Source organism: Formica exsecta, unplaced genomic scaffold (genome assembly GCF_003651465.1).
Source record: "Formica exsecta isolate Colony F162 unplaced genomic scaffold, ASM365146v1 scaffold342, whole genome shotgun sequence".
Taxonomy (NCBI): domain Eukaryota; kingdom Metazoa; phylum Arthropoda; class Insecta; order Hymenoptera; family Formicidae; genus Formica; species Formica exsecta.
In genome coordinates, this window is record NW_021850674.1 from 194364 (window position 1) to 217065 (window position 22702).

Here is a 22702-nt window from a genome sequence, read left to right on the forward strand (position 1 = left end):
TCAAAATCTTTTGGACTAAGATAAAAATATGTAAATGTTTTCATTTATAATATAAGTTATTTTCCTTTCTTTATTTTTTTTTCCTTTTTTATCTTGTTTTTCTTATAATAAAACGAAGTAGCTATAGAAATATTAATTATATCAAACTGAAAAAAGAGAGAGAGGATATATACAGATACATTTTGATATAAACATGCAACAGAGAGGGAAACACTTGAGAATATATTCGATGTTTTTATCTGCAAATTACTCGCGGACGAAAAAAAGAAAAACATGAAAATCGAATCCCAAATACCCAAGTATCTGCGAGGTTGCTGTCATGTTGCCAACAATAATATAGTTGTTGGCAACATGACAGCAATATGATTAATCACACTTTTGGTTATTTGGGATCATTCTAAATATTGATTGTTTCGATTAATCATTTAGCCACATGCGAGTGCTATGGGATTGCGAAAATAAAGAAAAGCGAACTGATGCGGAATATTTTTTTTTTTTATCAAACGAGGAAAGGTAACTCTCTCGGCGACGGACGTTCGTGTCACGGTGCGATCGCATTGTCAGGCGATTTTGACAATTCTCCAGCGTATATCAATCTCTTTATGGCCGTCGCAGAATTGGGTCGGTCGTGGAAGACCGAGAAGTCCAATTCTTCCTGCTAACAACTTTTAATGAATATACATCATCGCCGCGCCGTGGCACGCTCAGAGATCCGTCTGTTCCATTTTTCTTTTTATTTTTCGCTCGTCATTTTGCACTATCAATGGGTATATGCAGATTACCGGTGCATGCTGTATTATGCTGATCGCATATGCATGCACCGGTTCGCAACAAGTTATTCAGAGTGGTTCTACTTTGTAAGCTGCATATGCATTTATGCAAACTCTGTGGGATCAACGTAACGGCGCGTTTTATCGGCCTGGCTTTATATCGCGTTTGAAAAAGGAAAAGGGATGGGACAGGGGAAAGGAAGGAGAGAAAATATCCGATTTGTAAAATTTACCGCAAATTTGAATTGACCTGACGCATTCTATTGACCCTTCGGGGATTATTTTTTTTGGTTTGAAAAACTAAACTTTTTTACAAAATTCATAAAAAATATTTTTATTTAATAATCTTTTCTTTTCTTTTCTCACTGACTGGCTAGAAACGCGACACATCTTACATGTTTTCTTTTTTTTTTTTTTCGATATATTTGTAATGGTTGTTTCTCTGTGTCTTTTCCATTATTTACGAGTTTTATGTATATTTCTCACGAACCAAAAATTTCTATCGATTTTATCAAAATCTTTTGGACTAAGATAAAAATATGTAAATGTTTTCATTTATAATATAAGTTATTTTCCTTTCTTTATTTTTTTTCCTTTTTTATCTTGTTTTTCTTATAATAAAACGAAGTAGCTATAGAAATATTAATTATATCAAACTGAAAAAAGAGAGAGAGGATATATACAGATACATTTTGATATAAACATGCAACAGAGAGGGAAACACTTGAGAATATATTCGATGTTTTTATCTGCGAATTACTCGCGGACGAAAAAAAGAAAAACATGAAAATCGAATCCCAAATACCCAAGTATCTGCGAGGTTGCTGTCATGTTGCCAACAATAATATAGTTGTTGGCAACATGACAGCAATATGATTAATCACACTTTTGGTTATTTGGGATCATTCTAAATATTGATTGTTTCGATTAATCATTTAGCCACATGCGAGTGCTATGGGATTGCGAAAATAAAGAAAAGCGAACTGATGCGGAATATTTTTTTTTTTTATCAAACGAGGAAAGGTAACTCTCTCGGCGACGGACGTTCGTGTCACGGTGCGATCGCATTGTCAGGCAATTTTGACAATTCTCCAGCGTATATCAATCTCTTTATGGCCGTCGCAGAATTGGGTCGGTCGTGGAAGACCGAGAAGTCCAATTCTTCCTGCTAACAACTTTTAATGAATATACATCATCGCCGCGCCGTGGCACGCTCAGAGATCCGTCTGTTCCATTTTTCTTTTTATTTTTCGCTCGTCATTTTGCACTATCAATGGGTATATGCAGATTACCGGTGCATGCTGTATTATGCTGATCGCATATGCATGCACCGGTTCGCAACAAGTTATTCAGAGTGGTTCTACTTTGTAAGCTGCATATGCATTTATGCAAACTCTGTGGGATCAACGTAACGGCGCGTTTTATCGGCCTGGCTTTATATCGCGTTTGAAAAAGGAAAAGGGATGGGACAGGGGAAAGGAAGGAGAGAAAATATCCGATTTGTAAAATTTACCGCAAATTTGAATTGACCTGACGCATTCTATTGACCCTTCGGGGATTATTTTTTTTGGTTTGAAAAACTAAACTTTTTTACAAAATTCATAAAAAATATTTTTATTTAATAATCTTTTCTTTTCTTTTCTCACTGACTGGCTAGAAACGCGACACATCTTACATGTTTTCTTTTTTTTTTTTACCAGGTTTAGATTAAATAAGAGAAGGGAAATGCCTATCAACAAGTCTCTTCAGATGTTCTTCTGCATTTGTTTTTCTTTCGGTTTCAATTGATTTCAGTTGATTGATAATTTCTTTGATCTAATTGAACTCTAAAGTCAAATTGAAAAAATGTGACATCTATCAAGTGAAGTTAGAAATTTATATATATATATGTTTGCTGCCTTTTAAACAAATTTAAAAACATATATATACGTCCTCAAAGGGTTAAAAATTAAAATGATATATTGTTATACAATATACTTGGTGCGAAATGCTATCGCCCCTTTTGATGTCGACGATCAATAATGAAAAAGTTATTCGATCAACATTGGAGTACACGCAATAATAATAATATGATGGTAATAATAACCAGCAATACGTGAAATATATATTCTCGAACATCGCATCGCCATGGCAAATTGTTATCAATTGAACAACAAAGCGCGCAGATCGCGTAACGTATTAAATCATCACTGATAATACGCACTTTTCCGATCAACCAATGTGATAGACGACACGAGCGAGTTTTTACGATCGATTCTTGTGATTTTCCGATTATAATTATGTAATTCGATGTGTAAATCGTTTTCGCGTGAATTCACTTCACTAACTAAGACTCTTGTGTCATATTTTATTATGACGTCAGAAGCGAGAAATCATATGAGTTCTATTCTTTTGAGAAATATATCAAAATTAATTAAATCGGTTTCAATTGATTTCAGTTGATTGATAATTTCTTTGATCTAATTGAACTCTAAAGTCAAATTGAAAAAATGTGACATCTATCAAGTGAAGTTAGAAATTTATATATATATATGTTTGCTGCCTTTTAAACAAATTTGAAAACATATATATACGTCCTCAAAGGGTTAAAAATTAAAATGATATATTGTTATACAATATACTTGGTGCGAAATGCTATCGCCCCTTTTGATGTCGACGATCAATAATGAAAAAGTTATTCGATCAACATTGGAGTACACGCAATAATAATAATATGATGGTAATAATAACCAGCAATACGTGAAATATATATTCTCGAACATCGCATCGCCATGGCAAATTGTTATCAATTGAACAACAAAGCGCGCAGATCGCGTAACGTATTAAATCATCACTGATAATACGCACTTTTCCGATCAACCAATGTGATAGACGACACGAGCGAGTTTTTACGATCGATTCTTGTGATTTTCCGATTATAATTATGTAATTCGATGTGTAAATCGTTTTCGCGTGAATTCACTTCACTAACTAAGACTCTTGTGTCATATTTTATTATGACGTCAGAAGCGAGAAATCATATGAGTTCTATTCTTTTGAGAAATATATCAAAATTAATTAATTAAATAATTTTTTGAATGAAACCACTCGTATTCTTTGTATTAGCAAAATACGTTGAAAACTCCTTTTTTTGTTATCCTGCATTGATAAATGCATGTATAATTCATCTGCACGTGTCCTACATTTTCAGGAAAAATGGATCTTACAACAATTGATCAAGATTTACAGCTATTTATTAATTTATGAATAAAAAAAAGTTTTCGGTGTATTTTATTAATCCATATTATCGAATACGAGTTGGTCTCATTTAAAAAAAATTTATTTCAAAATATTTCGCTTAAAAATAAAACTCACGATTTCTCGTTTCTGATGTCATAATTCAGTATGATGTCAATAAGGGATTAGGAGCCTTAATGAAACTCGTTCGCCAGACGACCAATAAAATCAATTCTGTGACCGATATGTGATATCATTATATAAATACAATAACAAAATTTAACATACACACAATGAAAAATTTGATAAAATATTTAATTTTATCGTGTTAATATTTTTTTTTTGTTTCTTTCGTAAGAAATGCTCTTGCAAGGGGATATGTAAATCTCTTCTCTCAAACTCGTCTTCTCTCAGACTCGTTTTTGAAAAAGATCGGAAAGTACATGGATCATGAAAGGACTAAAGATCGAGTACAAATACGCGAGTATTAATATGTTCGTTTAATATGATATACATGAGGCATGATGATACTATCGGCTTGGTTAAGACAATGACCATTATATTATTCGCAATAATAATAATAATAATAATAATAAAAATAATAATAAAAATAATAATAATGATGATGATGATGATGATGATGATATTATATATATATAGTTCAACGTACAAACTATATCTTAATAAATTCTAACGCAGGGCGTTATATATACACAGCCTTGTGCTGGTCTAGATATATACCGATTGAGGGATCGGCTCTAGATTCGATCTCTAGGATCGTAGCTTGGGGATTGATGGATCCTATGTCTTACGTAGACCTACGGATCCGCACGACACGTTCCGACATGTCACACATTTCTATTAACTAATTATCAACATTTATACAATAATACAAGCAAGTCTCTCACATATGCACGCAGGCATTCACGCGTATGCTCTGAACCCGCTAATAGGACTGTGCAAGGATCCTTAAATTGAGGACACATGTTAAATTCTTTATCTTATTATCTGGTACACCGGTTATGCTTGTCCAATGAGATAAAAAAGAATGATAATAATAATTATTATATATATAATTAACAAAAATTGTTATACTCGTATTCTGCATAGTGGCACATAAAATTTTAACGTAATATTCCGTTGCTGATTGCATGATGATTATATAATGCAATCAATCAATTACGATCGATTATCAGTATTGATCGATTATCAGTATCGCGTACTAATATAATTGATTATTTATATCGCATCGCAAGTATAGGCTTAATCTCGGCCAGACTTAACACTATCCTTTCTCTTTGAATTCTAACTGAAGATCTTCTTAAAATTAAATGCATTTGACAAATAATCTCACGTGTCTCCTCGACGATCATATGTATAAACAGTAAAATACTATTAATCCCTTAACGCTCAGCATTGTATGTATTTTTTATGTATGATAGCATCCCTTTTAAATATTACTTACTGAAAACAATTAAAAGATTTTTTTAAACGTAAATGAATTTTTTAATCGTACATATATGCGCGTGTACTTCACAATAAAATATTAAATTAAATATGTTTATGGGAATATCTTAAGGAAACTTTTTGTAAGAAGCCGCAAATATTCAACAAGCCATTAAACCAACGGGCCGCTTAATATCCTTTCGCTTTATAATACCCTACGATTGTTCCTTATTTTACGTGAGATTTATAGTTTTAAAATACATGCTTGCAAGGTTTTTATAAAATGTTAATTCGTATAATTCGCGCGCGCGAAAAGGTTAAATGTTAAGGATACACATATAACTATAATATCCGTGAAATCAAGGATCAGAGAATGCGAATATTTCTGAATCCAAATGTTTATGGATCCAATAATCTATCGTTACAATCAACATTGTACATGTAGTTATAATAACTGCTTCTCGTCCAATGTAAAAGTCATTCATTGCACATTCCTACTTTTCTCGGGAGGCATCTAGTATTACATTCTTCTTTCACGTACGAAGAAAAAAATCGATCGACATTAAAAATCAAACTCGACATAAAAAAAACCTCAAAATCCAGAACCCTCGCGAAGGATTATTTGGTTTTAGAGTATTTCTATTTTAATCCGATATCTCTCGCGCGAGTAATGTTCCGTAATTAAATTTTCACATATAAGTCTCCTTTCAAGGAAACTGTATTCCTCGCGAAAAATGAAAGTCAGTTTCAAAATAATGCTGTAATCTGCAATACATCTGCATAGCAAAATTCGAAGAAATTTATGATTATATCAAACTATCAAAAAAAGAAATCAATAAAAAAAATTCTAAAACTGCTTTCTTATGTGTTGATAAATAAAGAAAGCAAAGTTTAATTCTTTTCCATAAAATCTGATTCAATTCGATAAATTCTGCTATTATTTAAATGTTAGTTGCACCAACATGTCAATTAACCGTAAAAGTTTCTGTTCTTAAAAAAGATTTGCTAAGAAAATATCGTCTACAAATTTCCAAAAAAGTTCGTCACTAACAAAAGAAAGAGAGCGATGAGAGAGGAGAGAGGAGGGGAGGAAGAGAGAAAAGATAGAGAAAGATAGGGAANAATAAGGGGAAGGGAAGAAAAGAGACGAAGAAAAGAAAAGAGAGGAAAGAAAAGAGAAAAGAGTGCGAGAGGGAAAAAAGGAGAAAGGAAAGAAGAGGAGAGACTACAACAGTAAGAACAAGATGAATGAGATCAATTATGATTAACTGGTTAATTAAGGTGATGAATAACTATGCCGTTAATTTATAACATTTCTTTGTTTACAATTGTAATAATATCATAGCTGCAATAAATTAGGACTTAAACAAGACAAAAAACGAAGTGGTATAACACTTTAATGACAGTTAATTAACCGAGGTTGTCAGTGCAACCGAGCATGTATAAACTTAGCTATTTACAGGCGCGTGCATTTTTCCATGCGTAAAAGTGCAGAAATTAACACAGGATAACATGGCACGATAACTTAACATTGAAAGGAAAAGAAAGAAATAAGAATAAGCGAATTTGAGAGAATGAAAAAACAGATCTTTTAAAATAAAAAAAAACCGGGAGAAATAAATGAGGAAGAAGAAAGCCAGGATGGAAGGGGCAAGGAAAAGTGAAGAGAAAAAGGAAATAAGAAGAGTGGGAAAAAAGGAGAGAGGAAAGGAAAAAGTAACAGGAAAGGGAAAGTGCTGAAGAAGAGAAGGTAAAAGAAGGGGTGGGGAGGGAAGAAAGAGGGAAAGGAAAAAGTGAGAAAGAAACGCTCTTTTTTTCATATTACGTATTTATAAAAAAGCCGCCTGTGAATAACCATCGAAATCCACTCTGTACGATTAATTAATTAATCATACTCCGCAAGGGATATAAATCACTATGCGTATATTGCACTGACCAAATTGTCGCCTATCGATAATACTTCGCGTTTACTAGCCGCTTACGAACACGCTCCATCGTGTTTGCATTCAAATGTTGCGGACTAATAGGTAAATAATGGCGTCAATCCTAATTTAATTCCAAATTAAATTTTTGTCGGAATGAAATTCGATCGAGTTAACAATTAAAAGAGTACGATAATCAAAACAAAAGAAGAAAACAGAATTTCTGGACTGAAAAATCTAGTTTTTTTTTCCTTTAATTAATTAATGTCCGCGATATTTAAAAGCAATCTTTTACCCACGGAAAATGCACATGTGATTATTTATAATCGAGCTGTTTCGCAAGTTGTCGCAACAATATGTGTTATATATGCCGCATTACATTAAAATTAGAATATGAAATTAGAGAGTTATCAACACGCATATCTCTCTTTTTGTATATATATCCATAAGTAAAAAAAGTCTTTCCAAAGAAAAACAATCGCAGTCACACTATCTTCGGATCACACAACTTTCAACGTTTCTAGACAAAGTTCAGCAATCTTCTTTCCTAACTATATGTTATTATAAGAATTATTATAAGAGTTTCGTCGGTTCATGTATAAAATTGTTGAAATGTATTTTGTACAAAATGTTAATCTAAATCTCTGCGTGTTAAACTTTCAATTATATTTTAATACATCTTCCTTTTTATTAAAACCGCTTCTAAAAAATTTCTTTACATCTACATATATATATGTATATGCTAGTAAAGAATGCGCCGTTTAATTATCATTTTCGTTTTGTTGAAATATGTATAAATAAAAAAAGGAAAAAAGAAACTGTATGCATGGCAGCTTTTTTTAACGTCGCAACATATCTACATCCTTACATACGAGCTAGTTGATTATATACTTGTTTGTGCAGAGATTGAGAGAATTTTGTATTGATCGATTACATTACAAATAAATTTGTAAATTTCAAGTTCGACTTCTAGTGAGTTAGAAAAACACGTTTAGAATGAATCAACTAAGAATCGTAAAAACGGCTGTGAACAATTTATCATAAATCGTCAAATTACCATTGCGACGAAACTCTTTGGTATTTCTGTCAATGAGAAAAGTTCTCTTGTTCTTCGCAGTGAAAATTACAGCTAATTTAAAAACATGTGTTGCATGTTATACATATAGTACTTTGGCTTTAAATGTACAAAATCGCGAGATGTTGTGCGTGTTTCAGCCTAATAAACCAAAATTTTCGCGCGCTCTTTGTTTCGCAAAACTGCAAGAACCAAATGTTGAGATTTAGCAGATCTATACTAGGTTATTAAAATTTCGAAACATATCGCAAAACTATCAATGATCGAAAGATATAGTGAATATTTCGCGATGAATCGCTGGTTATAAAACAGAATGGTGTCATAATTGCAAATTTATGATTTCATTTATCAATGACTTTATGATTTGTCATCAATTATTCTATCATGTCGTGTGTCATATACGTATGTAATACGAGACTGATTTTTCAGTTTAATCAGTTTTTCCAAGGGACAATTTGCGGCAAATTGAACTTTTCAAGTGTGCACATATGTACGTTTCATCGGTGATGCTCACATTGCTGGAGCGTATTAATATTCCTTGATACACTTTCTTCCTTGATAGTATAACTCCATTTATTGAAATATTCATTCGTATTTCGTTCATTTATTCTTTATTTCAAATTATTCGCTCCAATAATGGATTTTGTGCAGGTAACTGACTGACTAAAAGTAAGCTGCCCGGTGTAAGTACGTATTCTTATAAGAATTTGTGAAAAAATCTATAAAATTAAAAGTTCGCGAAATTGCAGATCTAAAAATCAAATCCAGATATACCAAATTTTTGAAACTTTAAGGTAGAATTTACATACATGATCCAAGTACGAAATCCTCATTTAAAAAACCAAGAACAGAGTAAAAAAAATTAAGGAAAACAAACAAAAATGAGAAATGTTTATTAGCTAAATTTTCGCGAAGATTGCTCATTCTATCGTCGTACGTGGAGCGAATGGAATTCCATTGCGCTCTCGGTACGTTGGATAAAAAACGTCGACGGGGAGGATGAGGGCGGAATACGAAGGGGCTGAGAACCTTCTCTTGCACATTCGTTCACATATTGTACGCCACGTAGATGGGATCGAGTTGGTCCGCGAGGAAACCATCGCGCAGGTGCATCCGCTGTTTCTCACCGCGCGAATTGATGGGCACCACACCGGGGTCCACTACGACCACTACGCCGACCACTAAATGATGTTCCTCGAGCACAGCGCTTGTTACCAGAGCCACAAGATCGAGGGCCTCGCTTTCACTACCGTCCAATTCTACCACTACCACTAGAAGATTGGTCCATGTGAATACGGCACTGAAAAAATACATGATAACAATGTTCGGTCACTAATAGCAAATCGTCAATGCAATTAAGAGGAGTGTTCAGGATACAGAATTATTACGGAAAGAGATAGAATAAAAATACAAATTAGATTTAGAAGGCAAGAAATTTTAAAAAGACTTACCATTCCGCGATTTTCTTGTGACATCGCATGACACTATTCTCGATGTCTATTGGGTGATAGCGCATACCCCGTAGCAGTATGGCCTCGTCGAGAGCGCCGACGACGAACACGGCATCGTGCAACTCCGGATCGTTCGACACGAGATCGGCCTCGGTCGGGTTAGTAGTATCGCCGGGCACATCGCTGATCACCGATTGTTGAACGCTCTCGGTCCTCCTCAAGAAGCCGAGATAGCCAGTCCTCGCGTAGACCTCGTTCGTGTTGCCGGTAACCAGCCGCGCGTTGAAGTGATCGGCATAATCGCTCTCATCGCCGTAGATTGTGAAGTAACCGCTTGCGTTGTGCGACGACTGCACCCAAATCTCGCCTAGATGTGAGTCACCGCACTGGCCCTTCGTCTCTGGATTCGCAATGATCACCTTTACGCCAGGTAACAACTTGCCCGATTCCATCAAGCATAAAGAATGCGGACTACCGCGTTCTACCAAGGACACCCGATCGTTACGTAAGGCGCGGAGGTCCACGTAGACTGTCGAAGGCTCCGGACTGGATGCCCCCTATTCAATAAAATCGACAAAATAATAGCAATATTTATTAACGGCTTACAAATTGAAATGGTCAATTCCTCCACTAATCGATCTTACTTGTAAGCAAATGGCAGTGTTTACTCGGCAGCCAAACGAAGTGGAGACTGCGCGCGGACTCAATCCTAAGGCGGAAAATAGTTTGCTAAAACTCGTCGTTAATGCTATTCGTGGCCTTTCCTCAGCGACGACAACGCACGTCCTCACGCAGGCAAGACTGACTCCTCGAGCCTTAAGCGCATGAACTGAAGAGCCGAGTCCCTTGGTGCACAACTCCATGACACCGTACGAGCAGAACGTATCTCTTACTCTGGATTGGCTGACCGCTGATAACCAGAGCGCGGGGTTGGCTTCCACCTGGTAACAAAATCAATTCGAATCAATCATCGGAACCGAAAATAAAAAAGTCTTTCCCGCAAGAAAATTACGAAACTTACCTCAGATGGTGGTATCAGTATGGAATGATGTCCACTGTATATACTGCTAAGACACCACAATGCAAAACCAAGGCCTGAATAGGGATCTAGACAGAGAGCAATGTGTCTGGAAGGATAGAGCTCGCACGCTAACTTCATGGCGCGGCACAACGAAGTCACCGCCGCATGAGACATCTTGATACCGGCGAGCATTCCTGTCGTCGAGACGCTGAAGTCCAAATAGGCCAGCATTTCCGCGGTAGGCGCCCGATACATCACCGGCAGCTTCTTCTTTGGCATATCGTCCATATCCAGGATTATCGGCCAACTCTTTACGTCAACCACGTTATTCGCCTCCTACAAGACAATGCCAATTGATAATATTTTCGCTTTTCTAATTGAGCACTTTCAGTTACCTTTGTCTTGAGCAACTTGAGGATGTTCTGGTTGGTCAACACGAGAATGGATTTACTGACGTCCACAATCATGCGAACGGTCGGCAAGGTTGTTTGAAGGTTTTGCGGATGGGGCGGCCTGATAGTTACCGGCACTGCACCGACATACAAGCAGCCATAGAATGCACATATCAGATCGGTACCAGGTGGGAAGATGAGCGCCACATGATCTCCGGTATTGATCCTTCCTCGATCTAGAAGCAAATTCCCGATCCTCTCGGCCTTTTTGTGCAGCTGCGAGCAGGACAATGAAGTGGCCACAACACCTTTCGCATTTAACGATGTAAATATCACATGGTCCGAAGTACTGACAGCGCGCCACCGTAAAATTTCAGAGATGAATTGGTACTGCAAACGATGAGATACCATAAAATATATAATATATGACGCATGACAAGTTCTGTGCGTGAGAAGGAAAAATCAAAGTTTTTATAAATTTAGAACTAAATTTTTATAATTTTAGAACTAAATTTTTATTTTTATCAGACTCACGAACCTTTTTGGCATTATCGCTATCCTCGTCTAAGACACCCATGTCTCGTCCTTGTGCCGAGGCTAATCGGTTGCCCTGGACAATGTTTCCCACCATAACACTGGCTGGACCGACATCTGTAACAGAATCCCCCGCTACACGCCCCCGCACCATTCCGTTAGTAAACCAACACAAACACTCAACCCGATAATGAAGTAGCTCACGCCCTCTTTCCTGACTGAGGCCGGAAAATCAAAACTAGAGCAATTTGGTTCTTGCCTTCCGAGCCGGTAATATACGGGCCTTCCACTCCGCGCAGGTTTATTCGTGTTTTAACGCGGATTTACGAATCTTTATATCCATGGATGCTTGAGAATCCTCAAATGTCTTTTCCTTATTGGATTGTATAAGTCCAGGTTGATTGTTATTGATGCCAGATTGATTGCATCATGCGTTAAAATTATCAATATAAAAGTAAACAAGAAAGTGCAAAAGGAAAGCATTAAATTCTATCAAAAAGTTTTAAAAAGAGAACAAAAAGGATTTCTTAATAATAAAAATAATTAAATAAAAAAACAGAACTTTTTGCCAATGACTAAAATTCAATTATGCTTGCGCTTAATTGGGACACGAGGATGTTCGGAACTCAGCCAAAAAAAAGAGGGATTATATCAGATCGAATAACATGCTAAGCGTAATAAACTGTGTCAGAAACTTATTAATTATAAAATATATAAAAATTTTTGTTCCAACTTAATCACAAATATTTCACGAGATAGTTGTGGATTCCAAGTATTTCTCGAGAAGATATATAATGTTGTTACCACACGATCTAAATAGTACCCCGAAAAAGAGAGAAATATATACATATATATACATTCATTGCATTTTAGCGTTCAAAAAATCGCGCTTATAATATATGACAATTTAATTTAATTCATATATTTATCTAATTATTATTATTAGAGAAATGTTATATATAACACATACAAATAAATTAGAAAATAGACTCTATTTTATATATATACTTTGATAATCACCCGTAAGAATAATTATTTACATTAATGGACATACCTCCGATGATTTTGATCTTAATATGTATTGTAGAAATTAGAGTATTGATTAACATTTGCTTTTGTTTCAATTGGTGGTCTCGTATAATTTTTTAGATATTTATGCAAAAATAAAAATGTAATATGTGAATGGATGAGTGACTCCACGCGGTTTTTCACGCGAAGCAAAGTCTAGTCCTCATCGGCTGATATTTTTGGTACGAGATTTACAATTATACAATAAGCAAAAATGTTAATCACATATCTTATTTATAACAAAATTATCAAGTTCAAGATCATCAGAAATGTGTGTGTGTTCATTAATATAAATAATTACTCCTGTATATATAACCAAGCACATCATATCATGCAATTATGTGTCAGATTTCTAAAAAGCTTATCAACAATTTTGTATAGATATATGAGAATTAAATCCTCCTTAATGTGCTAATTATAATAGGATTCTAATGTATATTTCTTTCATTTTTTGTTATTTTCTTTCCCTCCTCTATACTCACACGAGCACGCACGCTCACTAGTGTGCACTCACTTTCTTTGCTGTACTGTCACTCTCGGCAATTCATACATAGTGCAATCTAAAAAAATGTACACGCACACACACACATACATTATCTTGATTCGTAAAACATTTAATATTAAATGTGTGTGACCAACTGGTTATGATTTTATGTCTTTTTTTTGGTATCTTAGACTTAATTATATAAATGTGATTTGTATATTATCCCGATTTTTATATATTTTATATTTAATTTTTTTTTTCTTTGTGCCACACTTGTCTTTTAAAACCATTTAAATTATGTTTGAAATATCTTTTTTATCGTCAGAATTAAAGAGATAATTAAGTGTCTTGTTTTTAATGGATATCCTGTATATTAAAACGACACAAATTTTCTTACAACTCTTTTTGGATAGATAAAATATACATTAACGCAACACTTCGTACAACAGCTTTTAAAATAAAATGTACTTTAAAAAAATATATTTCTTTCTACAACTTTTTAAACAGACACTTGGCGTCTTTTTACCTTTTGTTTCCTCTTTTTTTTAAAAGGTAATTTTTAAAATTTATTTAAGTTTACGTTAATATCTGCTCAAAAGAATTTCAAAAGGTGCAATACCTGTTGGTAAATTTTGCTTCACTTACCTGAATGAACTTCGCGCGGTTTCGGCAAGTTGGTGACGCAGGTATGAGGGCAAAGAAGCACGTTCGCTGGATGCAAGGCGCCTTCAAGAAAGCGGCGTTTCGTCTCCGATAGATGGATGCCACCTAATGGCGTCTTGGGCAAATAGTTGGGTGGCACCAAAGCAAGGCAGTATATTCCTACAGCGTGGATCGAGTCGACTGCTTGCAGTACTCGAGACATCCATTGGAAGCTCTGCGTAAAATAACAAACTTTCAAATAATGTCCAAAACATTCAGCAATTCTTCCTCCATCTTTCTCCATCCTCCTCTATATAAATAAAGTAGCATTAAATTTTCAAAACATACCTCTTCCTCGCTACAATCAGGCCGTTGTTCGGCAACAACGCATATCCTCTCGTCCCTGAGGACCCTCACGCTGAAAACGGCGATTCTACCGCGATAGATGAATTTCATCGGTTCGACCGCCAACACGGTGGCAATAATGTCGTCAGCATTATGTTTCCTGCCGGTCACTGTCATGAGACCGTCGCGTGATCCGCAGACAAAAACGAGTCCACCAGGACCGAGAAAACCCAACAAGCCTGATCGCGTGTATTCTACGTCGCCCAAAGGAGTACCATCAGCTTGTAAGGGTGATACCTTGAAGGTGTTGTTAGTAAGTCCTTGTAAGCCCCAATATTGACTACCAGTCGCCGCACTATGCACGCAAATCTCACCGACTTCGTCCGTCTTACAAATGGACGGCAGTCCTTCCATTTTGATAACAACTACTATACCTACAAAAAATACAAGAGTACATTCTCATTAAAAATGAATCACACGAAAACGATTCACACAAACTATTGACTCACTTCCAGGCATTACTTGTCCGCAATCCTGCAGCGTCAACGATGTGAGGGAATTCTCCTGATCCACTCTGACAACTCCGTAACTCAGTCCGGACATGGAAAGAACTCCACGACCAGTCGCGTTCACTCCCGCGCGTCCTGGCCTTCTTACTGAGACTGTGAGGGCCTCACTAGAAGAGGCACAAGGACAAACAGCATCCGGCCTGAGTCCCTTGGATTGGAATACCGAAAGAAACTGATCGCAAGATGACAGAGACCAGGGATTCGCACCGTCCGCTACGAGCAAAAGCCTCAAAGATGCTAAGGAGACATCTTTATGATCCTTCGTGGCAAGCAAACCCCAGTGGAGATCCCGTGACTTCACAACGGCAACACTTGCGCGATGTTTCGTGATCATCTGCATCCAACTGGCGGGATTGACTTTCATCAAGGCATATGGGATAAAGATAACGTGCATGCCATTCAGCACACTGGTAAGGGTGCTGTGCCAAAGGCCAACTTCCCGCTTAAAATCCAGCACGCAGACGGCGTTCTCGCCTTCGGTGTAGCCGCAAGCTTGCGTGAGAGCGCGGCAGTGAGCCATCATCGCCGCCCTGGTAATGGTCACACCCATCACAGAGCCGTCTTTGTCGGTGGTGTATTCGATATACGCGGGCGTATCGTCGGTGAGTCGTGGTGGGGACAGCCAGTCCTTGGGAGTTTTGCCTAGATGCTCGGTAACAAACCAATGCAATTTCGGCCAACCTTTAAAGGCCACCACCTCGCCGGCTGCCGTCTTTGGCAGGCCCTTCAAACACGCTTCACTGGTCAGCGCCACCTGAAAAATATCGAGATACATAAATGCTACTGATTAGTAGGTTCGGATAACTTTTACGATTGCGTCATGTAATTACATAACGTTAATGGACTAATGCAACTCACAAAGCTGTATAGCTAATTGGACATGCAAATATAGGAAAGAATGTTGATTGGCAAATAAGGTGGCATACGATGCCTGTTTACCTGAATTCCGCAGCTTCCCAGGAGGAACCCAATCTGTTGAGAACCCGCGTCACGTCGAGTCAGAGGAACTTCGATGGGCACCGGTACAATACCGGCCTGCAAGCAGCCGTAAAAAGCGCACATGAAGCTGATCGGATCGTTATTCGGATAAACTAGGGCAATCCTGTCGCCGGGTTTTAGGCAACAATCGCCACCGCGACTTAGAGCCTTATTCAGTAGAGTATAGGCGATTTTGTGGGAGCGACTGAGCAGTTTTCCGTACGTGAGCGTTACGCAAAGTTTACCATTAGGGTCTAAGACAGTGGCTACAGGTGCTTTATACGTCGCCGAGCCGTACCTGCGGACACGTAATAAATGAATTTTTATATGGATCGCTGAATCTGCAAATTCATGTTTAGTTTTAAATCAATCACAGATCGTCGTGACACTGCTCTTAGACGGTAGCTCACCTCTGAATCGCGGCTTCGAGAGATCGCGGCAGACCGGACGGCACCGATAGCATCTCGCCAATCGCCGACGTCATGGAACCGCCCTCGGGTTTGGGAGCATTCGGATCCTTTGGATTCGCAGCAATCTCTAGCTCGATGTCATCGTCCTCGTAGAATTCGGGTAGCGGCCGGCGCTTTGGCCGTTTCAGCGTGTTTAGCAATTGCTGAATCTTGGCGGAAACCTTCCAGCGGCCAGTGGTGCCTGTATTATTTTGATCCTCGACCACGTGCGCATAGCGATTGACCCGGTCGGCGCCGGGTCGACGCGTTGCCGATTGCTGCTGGCCGACCGGGGTATTGCTCGTCACGTGAGTCACATCTGGCGGTTGGATGTTGCAGTAGGCATGCGGCGTATACTCGGCAATGTCGGTGATATCGGCACCGGGCGGCCTTCTCGCCGGTGGTCTCGGCGGTGGTGGAGTATCGCGGGCAGAACCGGTACTGCTGGTATCCGAAAGACCGGTGCCTGTGGAAGTCGATGATTACTTATTAAACAGTTAACACGTAATACATACGGCATACATGCAGCGCTTGATTTATAACGTTTTTTCTTTTTTTTAGATTTATACTAAAGTAGATCAAAAAGTAAGATTCCTTGTTTTATGATTATTATTTACGATTTGTACACAAACTGGACTTATATTGTGTTAAAATAAAATGACTACTTCTCAATATAGTCTTCGAGAAGATTGATGCACTTGTCCCATTTTGGTACAAGTTTAAAGATTCCCTTTCGGTAAAAACCCTGCTCGTGATATTTAAACCATTCCTGAACAGCATTCTGTACCGTTGCATCATCTGAAAATCATCTTCAAGATGTTTCTTCAGGGACCCAAATAAATTAAAATCGGAAGCAGTCACATCCGAGCTGTAGGAAGAATGCTCCATAATGTTCCAATCAAATACATACGAAAGTTCCTGAGTTCGATGTGAAGAGTGAGATTCATTATCGTGCGGAAAATTCATAAAAAAGAAACTTCAGCTTCTCTAGAGAGAAGTCTAGACTTCTTCCTTTAAATATTCTTCTGGATAATACAGCAGTACAGAATGCTGTTCAAGAATGATTTAACATCAAGAGTCGGATTTTTACCGAGAAGGAATCTTCAAATTCGTAGGTAAAACGAGTGCGTTAATCTTATCGAAAGACTACATCGAAAAGTAGTCATTAGCTTATATTTTAGCAAAGTAAGTCCAATTTATACATAAGCTGTAAACAAAAGTCGTAATAAAACAGGGAACCTTTTTTTATCCACCCTAGTATATTTTGTGTGGGGGGAAGAACAGATGGACAAAATCACATTTATGATTATATCTCATTATTGTTTGATCACTGTTCTACTTAATTCACTGATCTTATTCGAAGAATAAACTCTCTCTTTACAGAACTTTCTATACGAATAATTCTCGATTCGTTTATATTCATCTCCAATGTACCTATCCTAATACAGCGGAAGAGTGTGTAGCGAAATAAATATTTACCAGTCGGACCACCTGCGCCAGGGCTCTCCTCTGTGACAACGCTATCCTCGTCGCTGCTGGATTCACCGCTGTCGCGTCTCTCCCGGTCAGGACTCCTGGCCATTACAGAGGTCCTCTTCGATGGCATCGGCAGGGATGGCTTTGGCCGTCCCTGCATCGCTGCCAAGGCCTGCTGCACCGCTTCCTGGCGCACCTCTAAATACATAAAAATCGATTACTCGAACGAATGACGAGAACGAATGACAACGCAAAGGTACTTAATCATTTTTTATATTACTGATGATCTAACTCAACATTCTTGTAGCGTGCGCGCGCGCATGTGTACAAAAGGATTCGTGTGAATAAAATGCTAAGAGACGTGGAAAGATTGAAGAGAATTGAGTTGAGATTCTTAATAAATGCTTCGTTCATTGTTAATAATAGCGCCCATTAAAATCGACGAGATAAAATCAGTCCGGATTCTCTCCTCGAAGACTTTGTACGTATTTTTTTTTTTCAAAAAAAAAAAAAAAAAATTTTTAAATACATTAACGTAGCATACATTGATGTAAAAAATACTTATAGAAGAGATACAAAAACAAAATTTTTTTTTGTATAAAAATAGAGTAATTACGCGAATGTAAATATTCAAGTTGGAGACAGATAGCAAAGTAATTAAAATTTATCAACTTTAAAATTTTCACTAGCGTTAAAAAAATTATTATTTTCAAATTACAATATATCTTTACTGGTATTTGCTAGTTTCCTCTATGTATATTCTAATTTATATTGTGGGTTATATACATATAAATAATTTCGCAAAAATTTCATATTTAATTAACAGTATATAATACATTAATATAAAGATATATTAAGAAATTCAACGTGCTTAAGAACAAATAAAAGTTTATATAATTAACGAGACAAAAATTTATACTATTGTTATCGTTTAATAATCTATAGATAAGATTGTTTAATAATATGTAGATATAATTCTATATTATTATCGTAAGACGCTCTATACACCAAACGAGTTTATTGACGCGAATATTCTTGGATCGACTTTCGATCTTTCAATGGGATACAGTTTGTTGACTCGTGAGCCGCTAACGGTGTACCAGATGGAAGATTATCTGTACTTGCATTGAGATAAATATATATATATTCTTCTATCGACGCTTTCAAACGCGAAGCAATTTTTTTTCTCTATTATGCGAAACGATGTTTCATACTAGCAAGAAGCGTAAGATATGCGGACAAAGCGCGCAAACCAAGCTTCTAGAAGTTTCGAAATTTAATCGAAGAACTAATGCAGAGCTGCAGACATGACAACAAAATTATATAGATAGATAAATAATGTTAATCGCATTCAATACCACATACATTTAATCAAAATTGTAACAAAGATAATAACAATTTAATTTTCTTTCATGCATAAACTATAAAAAAATGTAAATTACCTATCAAAGATCTAGATTTTTTACTAGACGAATTAAGACAATTAGAGAAAAATTTATTTTTTATTTATGTTAATTTTATTTATTGTTAAATATATTTCGAAAATGCGTTAAATATTTGGGGAAATCAGAAAACGTATTTATATCTTATAATAACCTCTTTCTTAGCTGTTGAATGAGAGCAAAAAAAAAAAAGAGTAAAAAGAGAGACAATAAAAATTTACATCACAATTTTTCACCCAATATTGTTATTTAATGTCATCAATTTACGTTTGTTAATTTGACGACAAGAAATTTGTGCTTGTAGATCGAAAGATTCGATGGATCTATGTATTCGATTTGAAGAATATGAAAATTTGGAATATAAAAAGAAGACTCTGAAAAAGATCAACAATATATACCTACTGTCGTACTACCTGGACGGTAGTTCCGGCCTTCCTAGCATCACTTCTACAAGTGTACTCACCGGAATGATAACGGCTCTCATTGCGTGTAAGTCTGCGATTACCACGTCTCGCAGCCGCCGCCACTACCGCTGCAGCAGTTGTATTCGAGTTCCCGGTGTTCCCTGTGAAGCCGCCAGATCCTGGGGGACTGGCGATCCCTCCAGGCGCTAAGCGACCACCTGCATGCAAAATAACAACAACAAACGGCACATAGACAAAAGTGGGACGCTACAAGGACTGGCTGCAAAGACTTGTCATCGCAAGACTTGTCATCGTTCGTTTTTCCTCGGTCTCGCCGCATCCGGATAAACAAGCTCGGACATTGGGAATACATGGAATTAGTATATATTCTCTGTCTATTCATTTACTTCGCTATTATTAATTGCAAGTTAATCACAATGAATTTCTAGAACTCTCAAAAAGCGTCAGAAGAAATAAATCCAACTATTTAACAAGAAGTTAAGACTCCATAATCAAAAGATCATTGATCAAAAGATCCTTGAAATCAAAGATAGGAATTAAGAAGCCATAGATCCTAAGGCAGGGGTCTCAAACAGCCGTGTCATCTTCCTTTCCATGGCCCCTTTGCGGACCATAGCAAACTTATGGGAAGGATAGATGAAGGGAAATGAGGACAATCTCGGTGGCATTCGATGGATTTCGTAACTCCTCGAAACTACCTATCAAATCTAAAGCGTGCTATGTCGCTACAAGAAAAGTTTACACTTAAGACTTAAGTCCTTTAATATCATAGAGAATGAAAATGATCATACCTTCTCCTACTTCTACCACATGACTCACTAAAATCGAGTTTGGGACCCCTATCGTAAGGCGTTTCTAGGGTTTAAGTTCCAAGCGGTTAATACTGCCTTCACGGAGAAGATCCGTCAAGTTTTTCACGATTTATATACCGTGGAAGAGTGTTATTTATCCGGATGCGAGCTAACCATCTAATTGCATCATTAACGATTGGTCATTTTACCATCGGATGCTGCGTCTCGTGAGTGCGACTCGTCATATCGATCGTCCGTGGCAGGAAGGTCGGAGAAGGAGGAGGAGGGCCAGTCGGTGCCGTGATTCAGTCGGAATAATCGCCGGACGATTTCAGGAGATCCCGCGCGAATCATATGTTACGTAAGTTTATCGCACATTACCTATCGAGAGAGATAGATAGATCGAATTTTACCGAAACGCGCGTCACGCGAAAAAAATAAAACAAAAATGACATTTTCTTGTCAAAAACACCTGTAACATCTATAATCGATATCGAGGATCTTTTATATAAAGATATCCTGTGTCGAGTATTGAAAATCCCTATCATAAGTAGTATGGTAAGGACACAACTGACCGAATAGCGAGAATACCGATGGCAAGCCGGTTGACTGGTTGCAATCTAGTCACTCGGAACAATGGAACAATCAGTCTCGATTACCGCCTGGTCAAATTACAAAAGTATCTAAAGGTGCAAAAGCGTCTCGAGGCAACAGCCACAAGATAGGGAGTAAGCAGGCAAGAGTACACGAAGAGAAGTACAAGCAGTACGGATGGATGAAACTCGTTCGTTTCAACAATGTGCAGAAAATGGAAATATATTCATTCTAGGATTTACATCCATTTTTTATACAAATTTGATTAGGTATGTACAACGATACGGATCGAAAGAACGAAGAAATTACGAAGCGAGGAATATTGTGCTGTGATCTCGTACAATTTATATTAGTTTCATATTGAAAAAAAATATATATATATATATATCTCTTCCCTTAGAAAATAATTTTAATGGAGGAATGGAATTTTACCGTGACATTTTTATATATACAGGGTGTCTACTCAAATCTTGTAAAAAATTCCCTAATCTTCCAGGAATTTTTGTTCAAAATTTCAAGTAAAGAGAATATTTTGAACGCTTTTTTTTATGCAGCTTTCACCAATAAATTTTTTTATTGCATGCGTTTTCTAATGTTTTTAACTCATATGAAAGAAAAATACAGAATCTCTTAAGTTTCAAAAGCTAGATTTATAAATGCACTGAAAAAAACTGAACAACTTTCGTAACAAAAACATTTTTTACTTGAATAACATATACATTTTTTTTATCACTAAAATTACAATAAAGAATATGTACTGCATATTTAATATTGTGCAAAATATTGAACATATACATATAAACAGAAATAGATATATATTTATAATATATTTTAAAACATAATTCATTTGGCTTGCCGATTGTTTACATTATGAGAGCAAAATTATCCGAGAGAATTTTTTTAAAAATTCCCAGTAAAATTTCCTGAGTTTTCCAGGTACAAAAGTAATCTCTGAGAATTCCAAGTTTTCCATATTTTTCCAGAGAGTAGACACCCTCTGTATTACAGCTAAAAAATCACATGCCATTCACTCGCTTATGTGTACGTATGTGTGTGCTTGTGTATGCGCGCGCGCGTGTTTAAAGATAAAAGCGCAAATTACGTACGACAATCAGAGAATAAAATCGAGTATAAATTACGTCATTCTATTCTAATCTCTAATCACAAAATCTATAACAATCATCTCCTATACAGTTCATTACAGAGAAGTGCAAGCTAAAAAGCTGAGATCGAAGCAAAATTGAGACACAATCAACAATGTTACGCGCATTAATCAACGTCCCGTTTGCCGCAACTCGGAAGAACGTTCTTTCGCTGGCTACGTAATGCATGGCGCTACCTGAGTGATAACGTTTCTCGTTGTGCGTGACGCGTCGTTGCGTGCGCCGTGCACGTGGCTGCGGTCGGCCGCCGCCATAGCTGCCGCTTCCTCCTCCTTCTCCACCACCACCGCTTCCGTAACTCGTTCTCTCCAGTCCTTTATCAATGCCTCTGTCACCGCCGCCACCATCACCACCTCCACCACCAATACCACCATTTCCAGTCCCTACGATCCATAAGTGCGTATGTGCTCACAACTGGAGCATTGTTTCTATTCTAAAATACTCATATT

General features: G+C 37.0%; 1 protein-coding gene across 11 annotated transcripts in view; it reads right to left on the reverse strand.

Moving 5' to 3' along the window:
- Window positions 1-5044: 5044 nt before the first annotated feature.
- Window positions 5045-22702, reverse strand: part of LOC115238485 (disco-interacting protein 2) — a 39558-nt gene continuing 21900 nt past the window's right edge. Inside the window, exons 5-18 of one of the 11 annotated variants that reach the window (XM_029812353.1) lie at window positions 22430-22636; window positions 19744-19902; window positions 17842-18036; window positions 16324-16828; window positions 15875-16211; window positions 14876-15689; window positions 14370-14800; window positions 14025-14256; window positions 11832-11944; window positions 11297-11683; window positions 10902-11237; window positions 10525-10821; window positions 9881-10437; window positions 5045-9729 (exon numbers count right to left, since the gene is read on the reverse strand). In XM_029812353.1, coding sequence (XP_029668213.1) covers window positions 9477-9729; window positions 9881-10437; window positions 10525-10821; window positions 10902-11237; window positions 11297-11683; window positions 11832-11944; window positions 14025-14256; window positions 14370-14800; window positions 14876-15689; window positions 15875-16211; window positions 16324-16828; window positions 17842-18036; window positions 19744-19902; window positions 22430-22636 — 4823 coding nt within the window. In that variant the 3' untranslated portion in view covers window positions 5045-9476. Of the gene's footprint in view, window positions 9730-9880; window positions 10438-10524; window positions 10822-10901; window positions 11238-11296; window positions 11684-11831; window positions 11963-12818; window positions 13456-14024; window positions 14257-14369; window positions 14801-14875; window positions 15690-15874; window positions 16212-16323; window positions 16829-17841; window positions 18037-19743; window positions 19903-22429; window positions 22637-22702 lie in introns of those variants that run through there. The other 10 variants (XM_029812351.1, XM_029812357.1, XM_029812355.1 and 7 more) reach the window with 10 other exon arrangements.